The sequence below is a fragment of the Phasianus colchicus genome, chromosome 37, assembly GCF_987193195.1.
Source record: "Phasianus colchicus chromosome 37, bPhaCol1.hap1.1, whole genome shotgun sequence".
In the NCBI taxonomy this organism is placed as follows: Eukaryota; Metazoa; Chordata; class Aves; order Galliformes; family Phasianidae; genus Phasianus; species Phasianus colchicus.
The window spans coordinates 2892894-2917434 of record NC_143472.1 but is presented as its reverse complement, the minus strand read 5'-3'; the positions used below and the strand labels follow the sequence as shown (position 1 = coordinate 2917434).

General features: G+C 53.2%; 2 protein-coding genes across 2 annotated transcripts; one reads left to right on the top strand and one right to left on the bottom strand.

Moving 5' to 3' along the window:
- Positions 1 to 737: 737 nt before the first annotated feature.
- Positions 738 to 18845, bottom strand: LOC116237762 (uncharacterized). The gene is made up of 26 exons (XM_090129591.1): positions 18732 to 18845; positions 18167 to 18204; positions 17399 to 17551; positions 17248 to 17305; positions 16639 to 16736; positions 16430 to 16550; positions 15784 to 15883; positions 15459 to 15524; positions 14526 to 14642; positions 14267 to 14439; positions 12728 to 13711; positions 10836 to 10916; positions 8980 to 9128; positions 8462 to 8554; positions 7838 to 7990; positions 7700 to 7748; positions 6531 to 6634; positions 6333 to 6459; positions 5658 to 5757; positions 5104 to 5169; positions 4021 to 4376; positions 3693 to 3818; positions 3503 to 3610; positions 2471 to 2657; positions 2024 to 2148; positions 738 to 1922 (listed from the first exon to the last, which is right to left on the bottom strand). Exons 2-26 carry the CDS (start codon positions 18170 to 18172, stop codon positions 1813 to 1815), a joined length of 3810 nt encoding a protein of 1269 aa, XP_089985717.1. The 5' UTR covers positions 18173 to 18204; positions 18732 to 18845; the 3' UTR covers positions 738 to 1812.
- Positions 18561 to 24527, top strand: LOC149913497 (speedy protein 1-A-like). Its single transcript, XM_090129747.1, has 6 exons — positions 18561 to 19460; positions 21479 to 21599; positions 21784 to 21842; positions 21933 to 22018; positions 22694 to 22865; positions 23507 to 24527. Exons 1-6 carry the CDS (start codon positions 19446 to 19448, stop codon positions 23765 to 23767), a joined length of 714 nt encoding a protein of 237 aa, XP_089985873.1. The 5' UTR covers positions 18561 to 19445; the 3' UTR covers positions 23768 to 24527.
- The last annotated feature ends 14 nt before the right edge of the window (positions 24528 to 24541 follow it).

Below are 24541 nucleotides of genomic sequence, written 5' to 3'. Positions count from 1 at the left end.
AATGGACTGAGGGATCAAAATGGGGCAAAAATGGGGTTTTGAGGGATCGAAATGAGTTCTGGGGTAACAAAATGGGCTGAAATGAGTTTTTAAGGGTGCAGAATGGGGTGAAATGGAGGGATTTTGGGGACAGAGGAAACACAGCACGGACCTTTGGGTCGCCTTTATTCGCCATATGTACAATTAAGCTATTAAAAATTTATACAGTATTTACAAATTAAATAATAATTGTCCCCCCGGCCGCCCCGCTGGGGATGGATAAGTTAAAGGGAAGGGATTTGGGGTGAAACTGAGCGCTTTTGGGGGCAAAAGAGACAGCTTTGGGGCTGTGCAGCGCTGCACAAATAGACCCCAAAATGAGGGAAATGGGGGAAAAGCCCCCAAAATGTCCCCATGAAACCACCCCAAAATGGGATTTCCACTCCAGTCGGGCTTCAAATGGGGAAAAAATCATCATAAAAAGAAAAAAGGGTGAAAAGAGAATTCCAGCCCTTCTCAGCGCTCCCACGGCCACTTAATTACTCATTAATTAAGCCATTAATACACTTCATTTTGGGCAAAATCTGATTGTTTGGAGCCTCAATGCCACAATTCCCCATCCTGCAGCCAAACCCCATTTGGGGCTCATTTTCTCCCAAATTCTCCCAGCTTTCCCCAAACTGCCATTTTTCTGCCCCATTCCCCCCCCCAAGTCCCCACTTTTTGGCCCCAAATTTGGATGCTCCCCCCCCCCCCCCCCCATTTTTCCCTGAGATTTTGGGGCTCCTGGAGCCCTTTTGGTTCAAAGAGGCACTGAAGGGTCACAACGTCCAATGGGGCCATGAGGAAATCTTCGGGGCTGACCCCAAATTGGGGGATCTGACCCCAAAATGGGGGAGCTTTGGAGCCAACTCCTTCTGGGGGATGTTTGGGGGCTGACCCCAAACTGGGAGGGATCTTTTGGGACTGAGCTCAAAGTGGGGCATCTTCCAAAGCTAGCCCCAAATTGGGGGATCTTTGGGGTTGAGCCCACATGGGGGTCTTCCAGGTCAGCCCCACACTGGGGGATTTTTGGGCTGACCCCAACTGGGGGATCTTTGAAGCTGACCCCATTGGAGGATCTTCACTCCTGCTGCATTTTGGGCTGAAAAGTGGAGAATTTGGAGCTAGGAGGCAATGAGAGCGCTGAGCGCAGCAGTCCAGGCAGGATCCTAAAATGAATGGTGTTAATTAATACTGTCTTAATGAGCCCATCCAGAAATGAGGGCCCGTTAACCCCCCCCAACATCCTGGGGTTGAGGCGCCCCAAAATCCCACTCAAAGTGATGGATTTTGGGGTTTTGCCTCCAAAATCAGAGCTGGGAAAGCAGAGGGTAGAACTGCAGAGGTTTGTGCCAATGGGGGGGGAGGTGTGAAAGGAGCCCAAATTGGGTGAAAAGAGGAAGGTTTTGAGCAATCTGGGGGGGGCTGATTGATTCAAAGCGTTGGCTGAAAGAACTTCAATTTGTGCCTCAAAATGGGGGGGTCCCCAAAAAGTGGCTCCTCCAGGGATGTGGTGGTGAGAAGGGGGGGGCAAATGGGGGGAAAAAAGGGGGACAATGGAAAAAATTGGGGGCAATGACGGGGGGGGAAAACGGGGAAAAATGGGGACAGGGACATCGGGGGGGAGGAGAAGGGCACAAAATGCTTCCAGATGTGATTTTAGTCTTTTTTTTTGGGGGGGGGGGAGGCAGAAAGGGCTCCAGGTGGGTTCTGAGTGCCCCCAAAATCTGAGAGGAAGGGGTGGGTGCCCCCCCGACCCCCTCCCCCCCCCAAATAAAGTCCTCATTGGGGTCAGAGGGAGGCGGGGGGGGGCGATGGGGACCCCAATTTCTGGAGGCGGCGGCGGCGCAGCTCGGCTGTGCTGGGCTCTCCTTCATCCTCCTCTTCCTCACCGGGATCCGCTGTGGGAAAACAGAGCCCCCCCCCTCGTTAGCTAAGCCCCAATTAAAGCAATTAGCATAATTTGGGGGTTATTTGTGATGGGGGGGAATTTCAGACGCACCGGAGGAAGGCGAAGAGCTGCGTTCTGTGGAGGGGGGAGCAGCGGCAGCGGTGGCAGCAGCAGGGGGAGGTGTGGGGGGCTCTTGGGAGGGGGGTGCAGGGTGGGGGGCGGCGGGACGGGGGGAGCTGGGGGGGGGAAAAAAAAGAGGGGGAACAAAAAATTGACACCAAGCTCCTTGAAAACCCCAGATGTTGACGTCGGAGTCTTTGGAGACCCCAAACCCTTGACCTCAAACCCTTAGGGGACCCCCAACCCCCATGGTGACCCCAAATGTTGACCCCAACCCTTGACCCCAACCTCACAGTGGGGACCCCAGCCCCCTTGGAGACCCCAACCCTTGACCCCATCCCCACTGGGGACCAAAAATGTTGACCCCAACCCCCTTGGTGACCCCAACCCTTGACCCCAACCCCCTTGGTGACCCCAACCCTTGACCCCAGGCCGCACCCGATGGCGGCCATGACGGTGAGGTACTGGTTGATCTGCAGCATGGCGGCGTCCAGCAGGGTGTGGATGTTGTGCAGGCTCTGCAGCCGAGCCTCCAGGTGCTGCCGCTCGTGGCCTTCCATGGCCTGCAGCTCCTCCTCTGTCAGCCCTGCAAAGCCGGCGGGGGGAACCGGCATGGGGGGCAGCCCTGGGGGGGATGGAGATTGGGGGGGGATACTGAAATGCTGTGGGGTTTGGGGGGGAGAAAAGGGGAAATCCCAACACTGTGGGGCGTTACGGGGGATAAAGGGGAAAATCCTGAAATTGTTAGGAGGGTTTTGGGGAGAAACCTGGGGGGAAAAGGGGGGATATTGAAATAATGCGGAGTCTGGGGAGAAATCCCCACATTGTGAGGGGTTTCTGGGGTGAGAAAGAAGGAAATCCCCAAATTCTGTGGGATTTAGGAAGGAGAAAGGGGGAAAATCCTGAAATACTGCACGTTTTGGGGGGTTAGAAAGGAGGAAATCCCAAATCCTGCAGAATTTTGGGTACAGACTGGGAAGAAAAGCCCAGAAATGAACCTCAAAATTGTATGCGGATACGCGGGGGGAGGGAAGGCCATGGGTGGACCCCCAAGTCCTGCAGGATTTAAGGATGATATAGGGGAGAAAACATCATTGATGAACCCCCAAATCTTGTAGGATTTAGAGGTGATATTGGGGAGAAATTCCCACAGCTGAACCCCAAAATCTGCAGGACTGAGGGCTGAACAGTGGGAAGAAAATCCCATGGGTCAATCTCAAAACCCTGCTGAGATTTTTGGGTGAAATATGGGAAGAAATCTCCCATGGATCAACCCCGATATCCTGCAGGACTGTGGGGATTGGTATTGGGGAGGAAATCCTCATGGATGAACCCCAAACCCTGCAGGATTTAGGGATGAATATTGGGGAGAAAACCCCACAGCTGAACGCCAAACCCCGCAGGGCAAAGGGGCCAAGAGAAAATGGGACCAAAACCCCACAGCCTGACCCCAAAACCGCCCCCACTCACCAAAAATGGGCGGCCATGGCATCCCTATCCACGGGGGGGGCAGAGCAAAGCCCGGTGCTGCAGTGCCATCCGAACCCGAAGCACTGCCATCCCCGGCTCTGGAGGTGGCTGTGGGGCCAAAGGGGTGTAAGAACGGGACGGGGGAACACTGACCCCATAAAAACAGGGGGAGGGTGGGGGTGAGGCTCACCTGGAGCAGCAGCAGGGCTCTCGGGGTTGGGGGGTCCCTGAGCACCGGGGATGGGAGGAAACGGAGCCACGGGCGGCCACAGCGGGAACATCCCCGGGGGGAACGGGGGGAGCATCCCCTGTGGGACTGCAATGGAATTGGGTACGGGTCAGAGCCCCAGAGGGGTCCCAGAACCCTAAAACTCCCATCCTACAGCTGGCGGAAATCCCACACCCAACCCCAGCCAACAACTGGAAGCGTTCAGCCTGGATACGGGTGGAAACCCCACTGTTTTGGGGCACCCTAAAGGGAAACCTGTGTGGATTTTTTTCGGGGTTGGGCTGCTCACAGTTTTGGGGCTGAGCACCCGGAGGGCTCTGAGGCGGCGCCGGGTTCTGCTCTGCAGCTTCAGGGGGCGGCTGAGGGGGCAGGGAGGCACGGAGGACGTCCATGCGACACGTGGGGCACGTCTGCTGCCTCTGGAACCACGAGCGCAGGCAGCTGTGGGGGAAACACAGGGAACCCATCATGCCAACCTTATCAAAAACCCCAAAGGCGACCCCAAAAGGGCGGCATTTTGCCCCAAACCTGGTGTGGAAGATGTGGTTGCAGGGCAGACGCTTCGCCCCCGTCACCATTTCCTCACGGCAGATGATGCAGACGTTGTCCATGGACTGCAGCTCCTCCGGGGTGGCATCGGGGTAACTATGGGGTTACAATGGGATTGGAAAGCAAAATCCCCCCAAACCGACCCCAAAATCCCACAGGGATAACGAGAGGACCCCCTAAGACCTCCACCCCTCGCGTTCATCCATCGTTTTTTGGCTCAGAAACCACTTTTGGTTGGATGTGAGAATATCCACAACCTCTGCTTCCCGTCAGGTCTTCCCAATCCCTTTTTTAGGGCAAAACTGAGCTGTTTTCCCACAAATTTGGAGTAGGCTCATCTTATATCAGATCCCACCCATCAACAAATCCAGCAAGACATTCCCTCCTCACCGCAATCCATGAATTCTTTCATTAAATTCAACTTCTCCAGACACCCACAACCCTTTTCTCTACTTACAGCCTCAATGCAACCCATTTATAGGGCAAAAATGAGGCATCTTCCCCCAAATTTGGAACAAAATCATCTTGAGTTGGCTCCCACCCTTCAGAAGAGACCAACAAAGCCAACAGAACGTTCCCTCCTCACCACATCCCATCATTTTTTTGGCTCAAATTCAACTTTCGTTCAGATTTCCGGATACCCGCAACCCTTTTCTCTACCCTATAGGATCAACCCAACCCACTTTTAGGGCAAAAATGATCCGTTCCCCCCCCCCCCCTTCCCCCAGTTTCACCCAAGCTGACATTGGGTTGGATCCCACCCTACGAGGAGCCCCGGACCCAGACCCCAAGAGGAGGGAGGAGTGCTGGCAGCCCGACTCACAGCGTGTTCATATTGCGGATGGCGCGGCGCGACATGATGGCGTCCGTCACTGCCTTCTTGAACTGCCTGGAAGGGAACGGGGATCCACTGGGGTTGGGGTCGGGACTGGGGATCTGTCGGGGTCAGGGATCAACTGGGTTTGGGGTTGGGATCCTCTGAGGTCAGAATCCATCAGGGTTAGGATTCGGGATTCGGTGGGGCCAGAGATCCATTGGGGTCGGGGATCCATTGGGGTCAGGATTGGGGATCCAGTGGGGTTGAGGGTTTGTTGAGGTCAGGGATCCATTGGGGTTGGGATTTGGGATCTATTGGGGTCAGGACTGGGGATCCATTGGGGTCAGAGATCCATTGGCGATTCATTGGGGTAGGGGATCCATCAGAGTCAGGGATCGACTGGGGTCCATTGGGGTCAAGATCCATTAGGGTCGGGGATCCATTAGGGTCAGGACTGGGGATCCATTGGGGTCAGGGATCCACTGGGGTGAGGATTTGGGATCCATTGGGGTTGGGATCGCAGAGTGAACGCGGCGCAACGGGCCCCAAAGCCGACTCACCTCATGGCCAGGTACATGGGGCGGATGGCGAAGAGGGGGAAGGTGTGGACTTTGATCATGATGGTCATGAAGGCCATGTAGAGGATGACCTTGATGAAGCCTGGGGGAAAAAACACGTTAGGTGCTGCTCTTGGGGTGGAATGGGGATCAGAGGGTCCCAAAACGTCCTTTTCTGGGATGGGGATGTGTGATGTTGGGCTGGGGTCCACCAAACCCCAAATCCTCAACGTTGGGGTCATCCCAAGCCCTCAACGCTGGGGATGACCGCAACCCCAAATGCCAAAAGCTGTGATTTTGAACCCCAAATATCTCTTCTTGACTCCTCTTTCCATCATCCAACCTAGTGGGATTCTGTCCTTCAGAACTGGAAAATGCTCTTTGGATCCCCAACGTTGACTCAATCCCATACAATTTAACCCCAAAGAAGTAGAGATAACCCTAAATGCAGTAATATGACCCCACTCCCATTGAGTTTAGGTCCTCAGAGGGAGAATACACCCCAAAAATCCATAATATTGCCCCAGTCTGGTGGGATTTTGCCCTTCAGAACCCTCATCACCCTTCCTGATGACACATCCCGCCGTATTGGTTAGAACAACCCCAAAACGGGGAGGAGGGAGAGGAAAAAGGGAGGAGGGAAGGAGGGGAGAGAAAGAGGGAAAGAAGGCCCCATACCAGTGAAGAGCTCCGTGTACAGCATGTAGACGGCCTTGCTGTCCCACGGGTTCTCGTTCTGCAGGTCGATGGAGTGCAGCACGTATTTGATGAAGATGGTGAGCACCATGGTCATGAGGATGGCGTACTGTGGGGGGACACGGCGCTGTCTGTCTGTCCTGCACGGGGTTGTCTGTCCCCTGCAGGAGCTGGGGGTACCTCGAAGCCGAACACCAGCTGGACCGAGGCGCCGCGGGTCAGGATGCTGTGATACGCGTGGCTGACAAAGAGGAAATCCAGGATGGCCAGCAGGAACATGAGGGCTGGGAAAGGGAAAAAAAGGCATCAGCTGGGCGGTGTGGAGTTGTGCTTGTGGGATGGAGCTCAGCACAGGTGGGGAAAGAACCTCAAACACAGGAATTCTGACCAATTTTGGTTGGATGTAGGCTCTAAGAGTAGAAAAAGCCTTCAATCCAGGAATTTAGATCCATTGCGGGGGGGATATAGCTGCTAAGAGGTGGAAAAAAGCCTAAAATCCAGGAATTTAGACCTGTTTTGGTGGGATACAGTTCCTAAGAGACGGAAAAAACCCTTTGACTCCGGGCTTTTGACCCATTCCTGTGGGTCATTGTCCCTGAAGGGTGGAAAAAAACCCTTCAATCCTGGACTTTTGCCCCCCCTTCCTGGGGATACAACTCCTAAAGGAGGGAAAAAAAATCACTAAATCCAAGAACTTCGCTCCTTCTTAGTGGGATGTAGTACCTAAGAGGGGAAAAAAACCTGAAATCCAGGAATTTTGACCCATTCTGGTGGGTTATGGCCCCTAAGAGTGGAAAGAAACCTTAAACCCAGGAATTTTGCCCCATTTTGTTTGGATATAGCTTCTATGAGACGAAGAAAAAACCTTAAATCCTGGTATTTATACCCATTCTAGAGGAATATAACTCCTAAGAAGTGGAAAAACCCTTAAATCAAAGATTTTTGCCCCATTCCTGTGAGTTGAAGCCCCTAGGAGATGGGAAAAAAAACCCTTAAAATGCAAAATATTTCCTCTTTTCCTAATATTGAGGATCCTAAATCTGGGTCAAACCCTTAAAATCCAACAGAACTGAATTTGGGGTCACATTTAGCCCCCAAAGCTCGTTAACCCCCCACCTACACATCTCTGTACAGCCCCGCTAATTAAGCACCGAGCACTCATTAGAATAACGAACCCACGAGCTTATCAGCCCCGCCAGCCCCACGCTTGGCTGCCCCATGCAAATTCAGCCCCAAGTTATCTCTCCCAGCCAGCTGGGGGTGCACAACAAACCCCAAACCCACGCTGCAAGGGGAAGGATGCGGCCCTGATGCTTATTATGGGATGGGGCCCCGATGCTTTGACTCACAGATGATGCGGAAATGGAAGAGCCAGGAGATGTTGGGGCTCCTCTCCATCTGTTAAAAGGAGAGGGGGCAAAAGGTGAAACCCAGCCCCCCAAAATGAGCCTTTTTAGGGTTTTTTAAGGGCTAATTTCAGTGCTCACAAAATCCACGCGGTCGTCGGCCAGCCAATGGAAGCATTTGAGGAAGAGGAGGAGGGTGAAGAGGGCCACGAAACGGGGGCTGAAGTCGTCACGGAAGACGGTGAAGGCCAGGCAGGTCTCGGTGACGGCATACCAGGAGCGCTCCATCAGGTGCTGTGGGGAGCCCCCAAAATCCCATCAAGCCCCCAAAATCCCATAATTCCATCACATCGCCCCATTCCAAAGGAACTGAACCCTTCAGAGGTGAAATAAACCCCAAAAATCCAGAATGTGGCCCCAAATCGGTGGGATTTGACCCTTCAGAGTTGGGAAATGCTCTCAAGATCCTTAACCTTGACCTAACCCCACAGAATTTAACCCCAAGCCACCAGGAAAAAATACCCAAAATCCTGCAATTTCGACTCATTCCTGTACATTTCAGTTGCTTAAAAGTAAAATAAACCCTGAAATCCACACTGCTGTCCCATCCCTACAGAATTCAGCTGCTCAGAGGTAGAAAAAGCCTCTGTACTCCCCTCCCTGAGGAGTTTAGCCCCTCAAGGAACAGAAAACGTGTCCTAAACCCCAAAATCTCCTTTTTTCCCCCCCAAATCCCCCCCATTTCTGCCCTCCCCACACGCTCACCTCCATCTCAGCCGCACGCAGCTGCCCAAAGAACACCTTGCCCATGAATTTCCCCAGCAGGAACACCAACACGAAGGCCTGGATGTACAAAACCTGCAAGGAGAGACCCTCAAAGAACCCCAATCTGGGGCCGGGGGGGGCTGAGAGCCCCCAGCCCCATTTCGGGGCTCCCTATGGGGCAGACTGGTGCCTTCATGGCCGCTTTTGGGTGGAAAATGAAGCTTTTTGGGTGTCAGAAAGCAGAAGTGAGGCCCAGTGTGACGGGAGGCGGTGCTGAGAGGGTTGGTTAATTGCTCATTAAGCGTAACGAGGCCGCTAGGAAATGCTGCAGGTGGAAGAAGGGGAAAAAAGCAACGCTGGCCTCTGCTCTCATGAAAACCCAACTGAAGAGCAATTGGGGAAAGCCCAAAGGAGGGAGAACACTTGGGGAAACCCCTCGTGGTCTCTTGTCCTAAAAAGCCAGGATTTAAACCCAAAATAAAGAGCTGGGGAGGGATGGTCCCTCGGGTGGTACTCACAGCCATGCTGGGGCTGGATTTGGTGAGGTACACCACGGTGGGGTAGAATTGGTGCTTCAGGTAATAGGCGTGGGCCACCACAGCTGTGGTCAGAGCCAAACTGCCCAGCATCACCACCGCCGTGCACAGCATCGTCATGGCACGGCCTCCTAGAGGGGGGAAAGGGGGGAAAATGGGGTCGGGGGGGAAAATTGGGGGCGGGAGGGGGAAAACGGGGGGGGGGGGAGAAGGGGAAAAATGGGGAAGAAGGAGGAAAATTGAGTTAGAGGGGGAAAATAGGGGGGGAAAGATGGGGAGGAAAGAGGGGAAAATGGGGAGGGAGGGAGGAAGAAAGTGGAGTTAGAGGGGGAAAATAGGGGGGGACGGAGGGCAAGACTAGGATAAGAAAGGGGCAAGAGGGCCAAACTCAGGTAAAAAAAAGGGGGGTTATGGCAGCAGAAAGAGCCAAGTAAGGGGGGAGAGGAAGAAACTGGGGTAAAAAAGTGCTGACAGGCACAAACTGTGACTGAAAAAGGGGTGGGAGGATCAAAAAGAGCCAAAAAAGGGGTGATAGGAACAGAATGGGGCAGAAAGGGAGGTGAAAGGGCCAAACTGGGGCAGAGAAAGGGAATTATAGCACCAAAAAGAGCCAAATTAAAGGGGGAAAGGGCCAAAGTGGGGCAGAAAGGGGAGTGAGAGGATCAGAAAGAGCAAAAAAGGGGGTGAAAAAAGGGATCATAGCATCAAAACAAAGCAAAAAAGAAAGCAAAAGAACCAAACTGGGGAAAAAACAGAGACCTAAGAGAACCAAAATATACCAAAAAAGAGAACAATAACATTGAAATAAACCAAAGAAGGGAGAGGGGAAACCAAAGCATCATATCACAGCAAAAAAGAATTAAAGCATCAAAATGAGACCAAAAATGGAGCTGTAGGGCCACAGTGGGCAGGAAAAAAAAGAGATTTAGAGCCAAACCGGGCAGAAAAACTGCATTATAGTGGGATAAAAAACCAACACAACAACATGGCACCAAACTGGGGGTGAAACAGCGCTTCTTCGGTTAAACCTGGAGTTATTTCTTCCTTGGATTCACCAAATCCCACTGGCTGACCCCAAATCTGAGCCTCATTCGGTCTCCTCATCCTCAGGTGGCTGCTCTCAACCCCACCCCCTCCATCTCACCCCCAGATCCTCCCCCAACCAGCCCCCCCATCCCCCCGCCCCCAACCCCCCATTTCTGCCCCCCACACAACACCCCCCACTCCCCAGATATAACCCCACACCTCCTACAGCCCCCCAACCTCGCCTCATCCCCATCTGCCCCCAGAGCCTCCGCTCCCACATCCCACCCAACTCACACCCCAAACACCCCCCCATATCACACCCAGACACCCCACATCCCATCGTACCCCCCACCCCAAACTCCCCCCTCCTCTCAGTGCCCCCCAACCCCTCCAATTTCCCCTCAATAACCCCCCCACATGACCCCGCCCCCCCCCAGAACCCCTCATTTCCTCCCCATCCCCCCATCAGACCCCCCTCCACACCCCCACCCCTCCCATATCCCCCCATCCCCCTCTCTCCCTCCATCCCAAATCCCCCCTCCACCTCCCAGTGCCCCCCAACCCCCCATCAGAACCCGTCATTTCCCCACAGCCCCCGTCTCAGAGCCCCCCCCACCCCCAGAGCCCCCCCCAAACCTCCCCTCCCCCCCACCACAGCCCCCACCCCACCCCAAACCCCCTCCGCTCACCCCCTTCCCCGCCCCTCACATCCCCCTCACAAAACACCCACAGGTTCCTGCTCTCCCCCCTCCCCTCCTTTGGCTTCACGCCCCCCGCAGCCCCCAGACCCAATTCCGGCCCCCCCCACTCACCCGGCCCCCGCCCCTCCACCGCTGCGCTTCCCCTCCTCAGGGCCGCTCCTCCTTCACCGGAAGTCCCTCGGAGCGCGACACCTCACTTCCGGTCTGACCGCACCATTCCTCCTTTACTACGGGGGAACCCAAATTTCACTTCCTCTCTCTCTCTTTCCCTCCCGTAAAACTCCTTCCTCCCAGAAGTTCTCTGCTTGTGTACGAATATCCCCGTAGTTCCTTCTCTGCAGTGTTACGGCGGTAAAAGCTCCTCACTCCCCCCACAAATCCAACTGTTCCCCCCAGCTCCGTTCCCGCACTTGGTACGGTCCGAACTGCCTCGCACAAAGGGGCGGCAACGGCAAGAGTCCCGTGTCTCGCTCTGATTGGTCCGCCTGCGCGGAGCTCACCCTATCAGCAACAGCTTTTCACTCCCTCGCTGTTCTGATTGGTTGTCACCACCCTCAAGTTCCGCCTTCAGGTTTTCGACAGACAGCAAAGCGTGAAGCGGAGGGGTACAGCAGGTGGCTTCACTTTTTCTCGCTTTTGATTGGACAGCGGGGAGGGCGGACAATGGAAGGCGGTGCCCGCGGAGGGGGTGGGGCTAAATCTCGCTGAGGTGGGGGGCGGGAAAAAAAGGCGGGAAGAGCGTGGGAGGCGCCATTGGGGGAAACTGTGAGGGGGAATTGGAGCCGTTCCTCGTTTCCTGTCAGAAAATGGAACACAACGGGAAATAAATGCACTTTTCCTCATTTTCTATCAGGAAACAGAACCATTTCTTCTCGTTTTCTGCCAGGAAGCATAAAGCAAAAGGAAATAACGCCTCTTTTCCTCAGTTTCTGTCAGGAAACGTAACGTGAGGGGAAATAAAACAGCTTTTCCTCATTTTCTACAGAAAAGCATTCTATGGAGGGATCCTGCAACGGGGGGGTCCTCCCTTCCCTCCTGCCTCCCCCCATGGAGGGCTGAGGGCTCCTGTGGGAGAGAAAGCAGCTGGTTTACTGAGCAGAAAGGAACTTGTGGCCCATCAGAAAGCAGAAGAGAAGCATCTCAGGGCACAACACCGAGCACAGGGGGAACTTGTCATCGTCCCCCTCCTCATCATCCCCCTCCTCATCTCCTCCTGGAACCTGTAGGAATGGAACACCGTTTCTGCATTAGATGTTAAAAAGGGGGAATTGATCTGAAGAAGCAGAGCGCCATTCTTTTTTTTGTATTTTGTTTGTATTTTGTAACTTGTCCTTACAAAGAACTGATATGAAAAAGTAGAAATACCGTCTACGTTAGTAACATACCTTAGAAATAGAGTTGCTGAATTACGTGATTAATTCCAGGGTTGCAAAACTGCAATAGTTTTTAAATGTTCCAAATAACGTAGGTACAGTTTTAAGGACCAGAAAGCACACTGTAGGGCTAAGGGCCTCTACACAAGGCTGGATTGCCTCGCTCTGTGGGCAGGTTGGGATGCAACAGGCAGGCATGAAGATCCTTCCCCTATCCTCCTTCCAAGCTTATCTCTATTGCCACGACAAGCAGACGTGCAGAAACAGTGACCGAGTGCTGAATGAGCAAATGTGAGAAATTAACTAATTCGTGATATATGCTTAGGTAGCAACTAATGTTTATTCAGTATCCCTGCTTAGTTGAGCATCGGGAAGATTGTGATCCTGAAGCACTCAGCCAATGAGGAAACAGGGCAGAAAGAGAGAAGCGTCGAGTAATAGGGAATAAAAGATGTAAGATTGTTTTCTGCACGCTCTCCCGCTTGCAGGAGGCCCACCATTGCAATGGCAAATAAAATCTTCTTCATCAGAGATACCATCCTGATAAACCATTTAGATATCTCCAACAAACCCAACGGAGCACTTTGGGAACCCCGACTCCACCCCGCCACTCCACATGGAATACCTATGGAAAAGCGCAGGCATCGCGGCGCCTGGCAGCAGCCCTCCTCCTGGAAGAGCCCTCGGGGCGGCCAGACCTCCTCAGCAGCTCTTCCACCCTTCTCTGCAGGGCTGAGGTGGGTTTCCCATCCCACTTCTTCATGTTCTCCCCGTGATCACGCAGGTAAAACCAGAAGGTGAGGCGCGGCACGCAGCCGTCTTCAACCAGCGCTAGAGCAGAGCTGGAAGGATGTCCATCTTGGACATCCCGCACAGCCAACTCGTCGGTCGGCGCAGACGAGGAGCAAAGCTTGGCCTTTTTAAGCTGCTGGACCTCCCTGGACAGTTTTTTCACTTCTTCAGCCAATTCCCGCACCAGAGAGAAGCACTCCCTCTGAGCAGACGTGACGTTTTTATCGTACTCTTGGAGGAAAGAAGCCAGGAGCCTCACTGGGACCGCGTTGTGGCACATGCACTTCACGGCCGTCACCGTGCTGATGAATTCGGGCGGCGCGCTCGTGGTGAGATACAACCACATCATGGGCGTGCATTTGAAGGCGTCGGGGCAGCTGTCTGCATCAGGGTCCTCGGGGTTGAAGGATTCGTCGTACAGCATCTCCGCCACAGCCAGCTCCCGCAGGTACTGGATGGCCTCATCCAAGGTGAACCAGGAGCGCAAGCGGGGCATTATGTACCCCTGGTAGCACTGCCTGACGGCGCCCAGCATTCGCTTCCAGAGGGTGAGCGTTTGGTCTTCCCCCCTGCAGATCATGCTGTCCACAGCCAACTGATTGCAGAGAGGTCCCAACAGGCGGAGATACCTGCCTTCCAACTGAACAGAATTGGCATCGTTGTCCCAGCAGCGCAGCAGCCACGCGGTGATCTTCTCGTGCTCAGTGCGGGTGAAACATTCCTGGTAGTGCTGAATGATTTCCTGGCTCAGAATTTGGGCTGATGGCTGCTCTTCTTCCTCCTCCTCTTCCTCCTCTTCCTCCTCTTCCTCAGAGGGATACCCTGAGAAGGACGGCAGAGGGATGGTAATCATTAACATCCAAAGGAGCGTCGGCTACAGGCATTGGAGGGGGGGGGGTTCCCATCCATGATCCTAAGGATCTACTTTTCTTAAAGAAATCCTCAAATCTGGAGCATGATGGAACTGCAAAGCTGAGAGATCAGAGCCCCAAGGGAGCCCATCGTCCCCCTCAGAGCCCCCATCCTACAGCTGGCGGAAATCCCACACCCAACAACAGGCAACCCCTGGAGGTGCTCAGCCTGAATATGGGTGAAAATCCCACTGTTTTGGGACACCTTGAAAGGAAATCTACAGTTCCATGGCATTCAGATGCTCCCCATTGAGGCTTAAGGAAAAGGATGGTGACCCAACATTTTGGGAGCAGCTGTGAGAAAACCTCTGTGGTATTTTTGGGGTGTTTTAGGGGGGTTTGGATGCTCACAGTTCAAAGGCTGAAGAAGTTGGGGGGGGTGGAACAAAAAAAACGAACAAACATGATTTTGGCACACACTGAAAGAAAACAATCATTTTTTTGGAGGGGGTTTTCAGGTGCTCACACTCTTGGGGCTCAGGATCCGGAGAGGTCTGCGGTGGCGTCGAGGGCCGTGATGGAGGGTCAGGAGGTTGCACTGGAGGGTCGAGGGGCATCAGCTCAGGGTAGGACACACGCGGAACGGGCATCCGACACATGGGACACGTCCACTGGCGCTGGAACCAGGACCGCAGGCAGCTATGGGGAAAAACAGACAATCCATAATCTCTCCCCTCTGGATAACCCCAACGGCGACCCCAAAATGGTGTGATTTCACCCCAAACCTGGTGTGGAAGACGTGGCAGCACGGCAGAGCCGTCACCTCCGTCCCCATCTCCTCGCGGCAGATGACGCAGCCGTTGTCCTCGGCCGGCAGCTCCTCCAGGGTGGCACCGGGGAGGCTGTGTGGGATGGAATTATGGGGCAAAATCCCCCCCACCTCCCATGGGGGCAATGAGGACGGCCCCGAGGCTCTCCATCCTCCCTCTTACCCATCATTTTTTTGTTCAAATACATCGTCAGTCAGGTTTAAGGATAACCAGAGCCGCCTTCTCTATCTATTAAGACTTCCCAGCCCATTTTTGAGGCAAAAATGAACCATCCCCCCCCCCAGTTTTGCTTCAGACAGGTTTGAGGATCCCCAGAACCTTCTTCTCTACCCTTAAGGTCTTCCCAATCCATTTTTTGGGACAGAAATGAACCATTTCCCCCAAATCTGGTTCCACTCACCTCAAGGCAGATCTCACTCCTCAAAAGAAACCAACAAAGTCAACAGGTATTTCCTCCTCGCCACAATCCATCATTTTTATAACTAATTAAAGTTTTAATTACATTTCAAGACATCCATCATCATCTTCTCTACCTACAAGCTCTTCCCAGCCCATTTTTGGGGGGCACAAATGAGCCATTTCCCTCGGATTTTGCTTCAACTTGTCTGAAGTTGGATCCCACCTCTCAGCACAAACCAACAAAGACACCTGAATCTGGAACCCCTAATTTTGTTTTGGCTCAACTCAAACTTCTGGTTAGATTTAGGGGTATCCACAATCCTTTCCCCCCACTCACAGGGTCTTCCCAACCCCCTTTGGGGGGGGGCAAAATGAGCCACTTTCCCCCCAGTTTTGCTTTATTCTGAGGCGGATCCCACCTGAAAAGCAGAGATGTCACCTCCAAGACCCCAAAAACGGGGAGGAAGGAGCGCTTATGGCACAACTCACAGCGTGCTCCCATTGAGACTGGCGAAACACGACGTGAAGAGATCCACTGCTGCTTTCCTGACGTTCCTGGAAGGAAACACGGGGCCGTGGGGGTGGTGAATGTGGCAGAAACAGCCCCCAAAACCAACAAACCCCAGAAGTTGTGACTTTCTGAACCCCAAACAACTCGAGCCATCTTTCCACCTCCCAACCGTCGCGTTGGCCACCAACGGAGCACTAAGCAACCTCAGTGGTGACACATTGAGCTGTGATTGGTCACAGTGACCCCCTAAGAACCCAAATTTGGGAAAAATTAGAGGAAAATGAGGTCCCAAAAGGAACTTACTTCATGGCCAGGTATGTGGGGTGGGCAGCAAAGAGGGGGAAGGTGCGGACTCCAATCATTTCGACTATGAATACCACGTAGAAAAGGAGCCTCATGAGACCTGGGGGGGAAAAAACCACGTTGGGTGCCGTTCTTGGCGTGGAATGGGAGCTCGGAGGGGCTCAAAATGTCCTTTTCTGAGATGAGAATGGGAGAAGTTGGGTCATGGGCAACCAAACCCATAATTCTGAGTGCTGGGGTTGAACAAACCCCAATTAAACCCCCAATTCTGAGTGCTGGGTTTGAATAAAACCCAACTAAACCCAAATCCTGAGTGCTGGGGTTGTTCAAAGGCTGAATCCTGAGGGTTGGAAATGGAGAAAACCCAAATCCTGAGCGCTGAGGTTGAACAAACCCCAACTAAACCCCAAATCCTCAGCACTGGGGTCAACCAAATCCCCAAACCCTCCGCTCTGAGCTCAAGTAAAACCCAAATCCCCAAAGCTGAGACGTTCTGAACCCCCAACACCTCTTTCTAACCCCTCCTTCCACCTCCCAACCATTGTATGGAGCCTTCGCCGACCTCAATGGCGACGCACCGAGTGGCCACAGCGACCCCCCAGGAGCCCAAAATGGGTTGAAAAAAGAGGAAAACAAGGCCTCGTACTGTCCAAGAAGGAGAACAGCAAGCAGATGTGTTTGTTCTCCTGCAGGACTCTGAAGTTGTCCTGGTAGCACTGCAAGTAACTGTTCGTGGTGGTGATCACCGAAACCGACAGGATGAAGTGCTGGGGAGAGGAGGGAGACACACAGACTGTCTGTCTGTCTGTCCCATGGGGGATTCTGCCCCCTGCAGGAGGAGGAGAAAGGCGGTACCTCGAAGAAAAAGAAGAGATGGAAGGGAGCGTAGTCGCTGAGGGAGTCGTGGAGCATGGTCAGTAACCCACTGACCACCATCAGCAAGAGCAGGGAGGCTGAAAGAGAAAGGGGGGAAACCTGCAAATGGAAAGGCTCCCCAACCCCATTGGACAGAGCCCCAAAGAGGTGGGAAAAAGCCCTAAAATCCAGAGATTTTGCCCCATTTCTCTTGTAGCCCCTAAGAGGTGGAAAGAGCCCTTAAAATCCACAGCGTTGCCCCATCCTCGTATAGCTCAGACTCCTAGAGGTGAAAGACACCCTTAAAATCCACTCACACTCCCCAGCGCTGAATTTGGGGTCACATTCAGCCCCCAAAGCTCGTTAACCCCCTACCAACACATCCCTGTACAGCCCCGCTAATTAAGCACCGAGCGCTCATTAGAATAACAAACCCACGAGCTCATCAGCCCCGCCAGCCCCACGCTTGGCTGCCCCATGCAAATTCAGCCCCAAATTATCTCTCCCAACCAGCTGGGGGTGCACAACAAACCCCAAACCCACGCTGCAAGGGGAAGGATGCGGCCCTGATGCTTATTGTGGGATGGGGCACCCGAAGCTTTGACTCACAGATGAAGCAGAAATGGAAGAACTTTGGGTAGGAAGGTCTGGAATATCTTTTCTCCGTCTGTAAGAAATGGGGATAGAGGGTGAGTCTGGCCCCCAAATGAACATTTTTGGTTTTTTTTGGGGGGGGGGGGGGCTAGGGCTGAGCGCTCACAAAGCCCACGTAGTTTTCAACCACACAGTGAAGGCATTTGAGGAAGGAGAGCAGGACGAGCTCAATCACGAAAGCAGAGTGCAGGTTGGTTAGGAAGGAGAGGAAGGCCAGGCTGCTCTCCCAAAAAATGAACCACAGGCGGTCTGTCAGGCTCTGTGGGGGAGAGAGGGAGGTGGGGGGGATGTGGGGACCCCAACTGGGGCCCTCAGAGCACTTAGAGGAGAGAGAAAGCCCTTAAAATCCCATTGTATTGTTCTGTCCTGCTGGAACCCAGCCCTAAATTGGTGAAAAATGCCTTGAAATTCAGTATTCTTGCCTCATTCCCATTGGATTCAGGTCCTTACTGGTGAAATAAACCCTAAAACCCAGTTGTGCTGTCATATCCCCATAGGATTTAGATCCTTGCAGGTGGAATAAAGCCTTAAACCCAATTACATCACCCCACTCCCATAGGATTCAGGTCCTTGCAGGTGGATTAGACCCATACACCCAGTTACGTTATCTCACTCCCATAAAATTAAGGTCCTTGCAGATGGAATAAACCCTTAAAACCCATCACATCACCCCACCCCTATGAAATTTAACTCCTCAGAGGTAAATAAACGCAGAATTCACTATTATTGCCTCTTTCCCATTGAATTCAGGTCCCCAAAGCTTAAACAAACCCCTCAAATCCATAATGCCCCCGTGGAGCTGAGCTCCTGACAGGGCCTACATCCCATAATACTGCCTCCTCCTCCCACCACAGGCCCCCCCCCATGTGCTCACCGCCATCTCCTGCAGCACACAGGAGGGGAGTGGAGGAGCTGCGGGGAGAAAGCATGGCCAAGTGTCAGAGCCAGGGCCAAAGGACCTCAAATTGGGGGAAACGGGGGCAAAAGAGGGGGGAAAGCATCGTTAGGGGCTGAGCTGCACAAGAATGGGGGTGAGAATGTGGGAATGAGACAGAAAATGGGGTTATGGGGCAAAAAGGGGGGGGGAACGGGGCGAGAGGGGCAAAACGAGGATGGTAATGGAGACATGGGGGCAAACTGGATCCAAATGGTGCCAGAATGAGGCAAAAATGGGGTTATGGGGCAAAAGGGGGGGGAAGGAAACTCAGAAGGACACAGTGAACGAGGTCAGGGCGCTTCAGTATCAAACGAGACAAAAAATGGGGCTGGGGGGCAAAAAAGGGCAGAAGTGGGGCAAAGGTGGGGCAAAAAAGGGGAGGGGGCTGAACTACGGACCCCCAAATGCACCCCTTCCCTTTCCTCAGCCCCAACCCCCCCCACCCCTTCAGACCCTCAGGACCGCCCCCCCCAAGCGACCCTCAGCACCGCATCCCCCAGACCCAAATTCCTCCGTCCCGCCCCTCCACCGCTGCGCGCCCTCCTTCAGGGCCGCTCCTCCGTCCCCGGAAGTCCCTCGGAGCGCGACACCGCACTTCCGGTTGGGCCGCACCACTTCGCCTTTTAATGCGGGGGAACCCAAATTTTCACTTCCTCTCTCCGTTCCCCCCCCAGACAACTCCTCCCTCCCCATTTTTCTCTACGTGAATATCTCCACTGTTTCCCTCTGCAGTGTTACGGCGGTAAAAGCTCCTCACTCCCCCCACAAATCCAACGGTTCCCCCCCGCTCCGTTCCCGCACTTGGTACGGTCCGAACTGCCTCGCACGAAGGGGCGGCAATGGCAAGAGTCCCGTGTCTCGCTCTGATTGGCCCGCCCGCGCGGAGCTCAGCCTATCAGAAATGCCTTCTCTTTCCCTCTTGCTTTTGATTGGTTGTCACCACCCTCACGTCCCGCCTTCACACGTTTGACAGACTGCAAAGCGTGAAGCAGAGGGGTACAGCAGGTGGCTTCACCTTTTCGCGCTTTTGATTGGTCGGTGGGGCGGGCAAGCGGCCAATAGAAGGTGGTGCTCACTGAGGGGGCGGGGCTAACTTTCGTCCCGCCCATCGCGCTGAGGAGGAGGGCGGGGGAGGGAAAAAGGCGGGAAGGGCGGCTGGGGGGTTGTGTGCTGCTCTGAGGAAAATTGGTTTTTTCTCCGTTTTCTGAGGGAAGAAATGGGGCGTCACGAGGTAAAGTTCCCTGAGTGCCCTTTTGGGGATGGAAAGAGTCGTTTAGAGCCTTTTTGTGGTGTTTTTGAGCGGGATTTTGGGGTGAAAAGGGTGGAAAACGGTACTGCTCTGTGAGGGGGAAGAAATAACGCTGCAGTTTTCTCTCTTTTTCAGTCAGGTAATGTGAATTTTGTGGAAATAATGCTTTTTTTCCTCTCATTTTCTGTCAGAAGTCATCAGTTGTGGGGAAATAACACTTTCTTTGTTTCATTTTCTGCCAGAAACTGTAAATGATGTGGAAATAATGCTTTTTACCCCTATTTCCTATCAAAAACCATAAAATATGAGAATATAACCCTTTTTTCCCCCATTTTCTTTCAGAAAATGTAAAATTATCTGCAAATAATCTCTTTTCCCCCATTTTCTCTCAGGAAAATCCTCCCTCCAGCGACCAGCGAGGGCCCCTCAGCACTGCTCTGGGATAAGGACCACAAATGCTCATTTCCTCTGTTTTTTTCTCAGCTTTTGGTGCATTTTTCACTCTTTCCGCCTGCTTTCATGAGGGCAGTGGGCACCTCCTCATTTATTTGAGTAGAAAAACGAGGAAACTTGCAGATTTTTTATTATTTTCCCCTTTTTATGGTCACAAATGAAGGAACTTCCCCTCCCATGACGGAGAAAACTTTTCAGCACTTCAACCCCAATAATGGGCCCTTTATTGGTTATTATTTCACCTCGTTGCATTGGCTTTTACTCATTTACTGCTTTGCTCCTTCAGTCTCAATAATTACATTTCCTTATCTCCATCTCAACCAGTAAAACCAAATTTAAGTGCTTTATTTACCCCTTTTTCGCTTTTATTTCAGCTCCTGCACCCAACAGATGGCATCTATCAGAGCCCTTTGGACCCCTCCGAGGTTGACATCCCCTCCTAATATGAAAATACCCAGATTTCAGCATTAATACATCTTTATTTTTTAAAAGAAATTCCTTCATTTTAACCAGATTCCTTCGTTTTAACACAGATTTAAGTGTCTGAAAGCAGACTTTATCCCTTCGGAAGCACAGATCTCAGCTCCACCTTCACAGCACTTTGGATCCTTTCACTTTTCACTACAAATATGTACATAAATCTTACCTTTTTCACCTTAAATGTCCTCCTCAGGTGCATTTTGAGGGGTTTTAGGGGTTTTTAATGGGTGTTGAGCTCGTTAGGGCTGATTGGGGTGGGGGGAGTGTCTATTGTTTGTGGGGGTACAGATGGTGGTAAAAAGTTTTGGGGCAAAATGGGGGGAAATGGGGTAAAATAAGGGGGGAAAGGGACAGAATGGGGGGGAGTTGGTGGGGTGGAAATTGGGGGGACAGGGGGCAAAAAGGGGGAGGGGGAAAACGGGAAGAAATTGGGGATGGAAACAAAATGGGGGGGAGGAGGGGATGAAATCAGGAGAGAGGAGGGGGAAAGGGATGTGAAATTGGGGGGCAAAATGTGGAGGGAGGGTTGGGTGTGAAATTAGGGGGGAAAGAGGAGGGGATGAAATTTAGGGGAGAGGGTGAAAATGGGGGGAATGAAATTGGGGGTGAGAGGACGGGAATGAAAGGGGAGGGGGGAAATTGGGGGGAGAGGAGAGTGTAATGAGTGGGATGAAATGAGGGGAGAGGGAAATTAGAGGGGGAGGGGGTGAAATTGGGGGGAGGACAAAATTGGGTGGGTCTCAGTTTGGGGCTTGGGGGGTTTGGGGTGTTTGTTGGGGGGAGTCTCGGGTTGTGGGGAGGGGATTGGGGCATTTTGGTGCTGGGGGGGGTGGGGGTCCAGTTTGGGGTTTAGGATTCAGGGTGTTAAAATGCGTGGGGAGGGGGGGGTGGGTTTGGGGTGTCAAAGTGGGGGAGTGGGGGGGGTCTCAATTTGGGTGTCAAAATGGGGGGGTCTGGGGGTTTCCTTTTTGGGGGGGGGGGTCATTTTCTTCATCAAGATCTGGGGGTATTTTGCTCAATTTAGGGGGAGGCTTCAAGGATCTGTTTCCTCCTTCCCTTCTCCCCAGGGCACCACAAAGGACCCCCCCTCCACCCCACCCCAACCAGGCACCCAGAGACCCCCCCGGGACCCCCCCAGGAGCCTCCATTTGCACCGCCACGAACGCGAGGCCTTCTTCGCCCTGCTGGGTAAGCACCAAAAACACCCAAAAAAACACCAAAATTCACCATTTTTTTTGCTATTTACCCCAAATCTGACCCCCGAAAAAGTAAACATTCACCATTTTTCACCATTTACCTCAAAAAAAGAAAAAAGAAAAAAAAAAAAAACCTAAAAAATTATCCCATAACTCTGTTGTTGTTTCTCCTCCAGAGGACAGCGTGGTGCAGGAGTTTCTCTCCACAGATGTCTGCTATAGGATTTCTGATAAGGTAGAAACACCCAGTCCCCTTTGTAACCGTTTTCCCCTTTTTTTGACCCAAATCTACGCTTTATTTTTCTGACTTTTCCTCTTTTTTCAGTACTTATTGGCCATGGTGCTGACGTACTTCAAGCGCGCCGCGCTGCCCACCAGCGAATACACCCGCATCAACCTCTTCACTGCACTGTACGTCTGCTTGTTAACACAGCCCTCGTTAATTAGCGGGCTCCTAACGAGGCGCTCATTAATTAATAAGCTTCTAATGAGGCTCAGAAGAAAATTGGGGGGGAGGGATGGGGGGCCAAACTCAAACTGAATGCATGCTGGAGTTCTTGCTTTCTAAGCAAGAGTGCTGGCTTTCTAAGCATGCTGGAGTGCTTGCTTTCTAAGAGGGGTGGCTGCAAAACGTGGGGGTTGTGTGTCTGCCCCCCCTCAGTTTGGGGTGGAGTTTGGGGGGTATCCCCCCCAATTTGGGGCTGGATGGGCTTTGAGGGTATTCCTCCCTCAATTTGGGGTGGGGCTTGGGGGGATCTCCCTCTCAATTAGGGGCTGGTTGGAGATTTGGGGGCATCCCCCCCAAATCTGGGGTTGGGGGCTCAGGGTTGTCCACCCTTCATTTTGGGGTGAGGTTTGGGGGTGTCTCCCCCCCCCAGATTTGTGATAAAGGCTTGCAGGTTCCCCCCCCAAACTGGGGGACTTGGGGATCCCACCACCCAAATTAGGAGTTGGAGGTCTTCCCCTCCTCCCTACTTGGGGTCCTTTTGGGGTTTCCTTCTTTCCCCCCATATTTGGGGCTGGGGTCTTGGGGTTCCCCCCCAGTCCAAACAGTTGAATTTTAGGGTGTTCCCCCCTCCCCCCCAGATACCTGGCCAACGACATGGAGGAGGACGAGGAGGAGCACAAGTACGAGATCTTCCCCTGGGCTCTGGGCCGGGGCTGGCGCCGCCTCTTCCCCCGCTTCCTCCGCCGCCGTGACCGCCTCTGGGCCCGCATGAGATACAGGGCTGCGGTCAGCAGGCACTGCTGCGACGAGGTCAGCCCCCAAATCCCCTCATCTCATCCCCAAATCCCCTCATTTCCATCCCAAAATCCCCTCCGGGTGGGTGGGAATGGAGAGGAGATGGGCTGAGCGGTGATGGCACGGAGCTCGAGCTCCATCTCTGCTTTCAGGTGGAGCGTTCCCCATCCAAACCCAAAATGCTTCTTTTTGGAATGTGCTTTTCCATTCTTAACTGATTTTGGGGGGAGATTTGAGCTCAGTCTTAAGTCTAGAAAGTGGCATTTTGGGGCTCTGCCGCCAAATTCTGACCCTTGATGCGAAGCAAGCACCATTGTGGTGACCCCACATCACTCCTGCCCCATTGAGCCCCCTATCCCCCCACTCCCCCACCATTAACCCCCCAACTCCTCACCCCACCAAATCCTCATCTCCCTCCCTTGCCCTCCATCAATCCCCCAACCCCTCACTCCCCCCCATTAACACCCCAACCCTTCACCCCCCACTCCCCATTAACCCCTCATCTCCCCCCGATGCCCCCCATTAACCATCTCTCCCCTATTTATCCCCCAACCCCTCGCTCCCCCTCCATCCCCCCACTAACCCCCAAACCCTTCACTCCTTCCCCACCCCCCCGTTTTTACCCAGATCCCCTCATTTCCCCCCCCATTTTTCAGATCATGGCCTCCGACCCCTCGCACTGGGCCTGGCTCCGTGAGCGCCCTGCGCAGCACAGCGGTGCCACACGCTCCTATGGAAGAGACCCCCGGGACCCCCAGCCCTCCGGCTGCCCCCGCTGCTGCCCACCCCCCCCCACCGCCCCCCGGGAGGAAGAAGAGGAGGAGGAGGAAGAGCACAGCACTCCATGGCCGCCCTCTGTGGTCATCCTCCCGCTGCAGAGTACGTCCCCGCTTTCCAACGGTGCCGAAACGCGTTGATTTCACCCTAAAAATCAGCCGGGGGGGGTGGGGAGGGGGGCTGAGATTGGGGTCTGCATTCCCAACGCTTTCCTGGCAGCTCACGGTGCTGATTTCTGCAGTTTTTAACCCAAAATCTCTTTGTTTGGTGTCACACTGAGCTGCTTCTCGGTATTGATGTTTTTGGGGGTGGTTTTCTCTATTTTTATGATTCACGAGGAGGAAAAAAAAAAAAACAAAACGTTCCAGACCCAAAATCTTTTGGATTTCTGCTCAGTGTCACCGATCTGATGCTGTCTTCAATCAATTTTGCCCTTTTTCCCCATTTTCAGCCCCAAAAGTCGCCCTTCTCTCTGTGTGTCACACAGGGGGGTCTGCGTCTGAGATTATGCGTAAAAAGAAGGAAAAAAAAACAAAAAGAAAAAGAACCATTATGAAGTATTAAAAACAGTTCTTTTTGCACTTTGGGTGTCGGGTTGGAGAAACAGAGCAAAATTTGGGGGAAAGAGTGGAAAAGAAAAGGGAAACTTGTGTGGAAAAGGGGGATTGGAGGGGAAATAGAAGTGCTGTTTTTTGTTGGTGCAGTGGCTGAATGCGTGACCCCGACTGTCACACGTGTGTCACATCCGTGTCCTGGCCTTGCACACATGTCCCAGACTGTCCCATGCATATCTTGCCCCTACACACGTGTCCCAGCCCTACACAAATCTCATAGTGGCACACGCATGTGCCACGTGTGTCCTGGTCTGATACGTGTCCAGATTGCCACACATGTCCCAGACTGTCACACGTGTG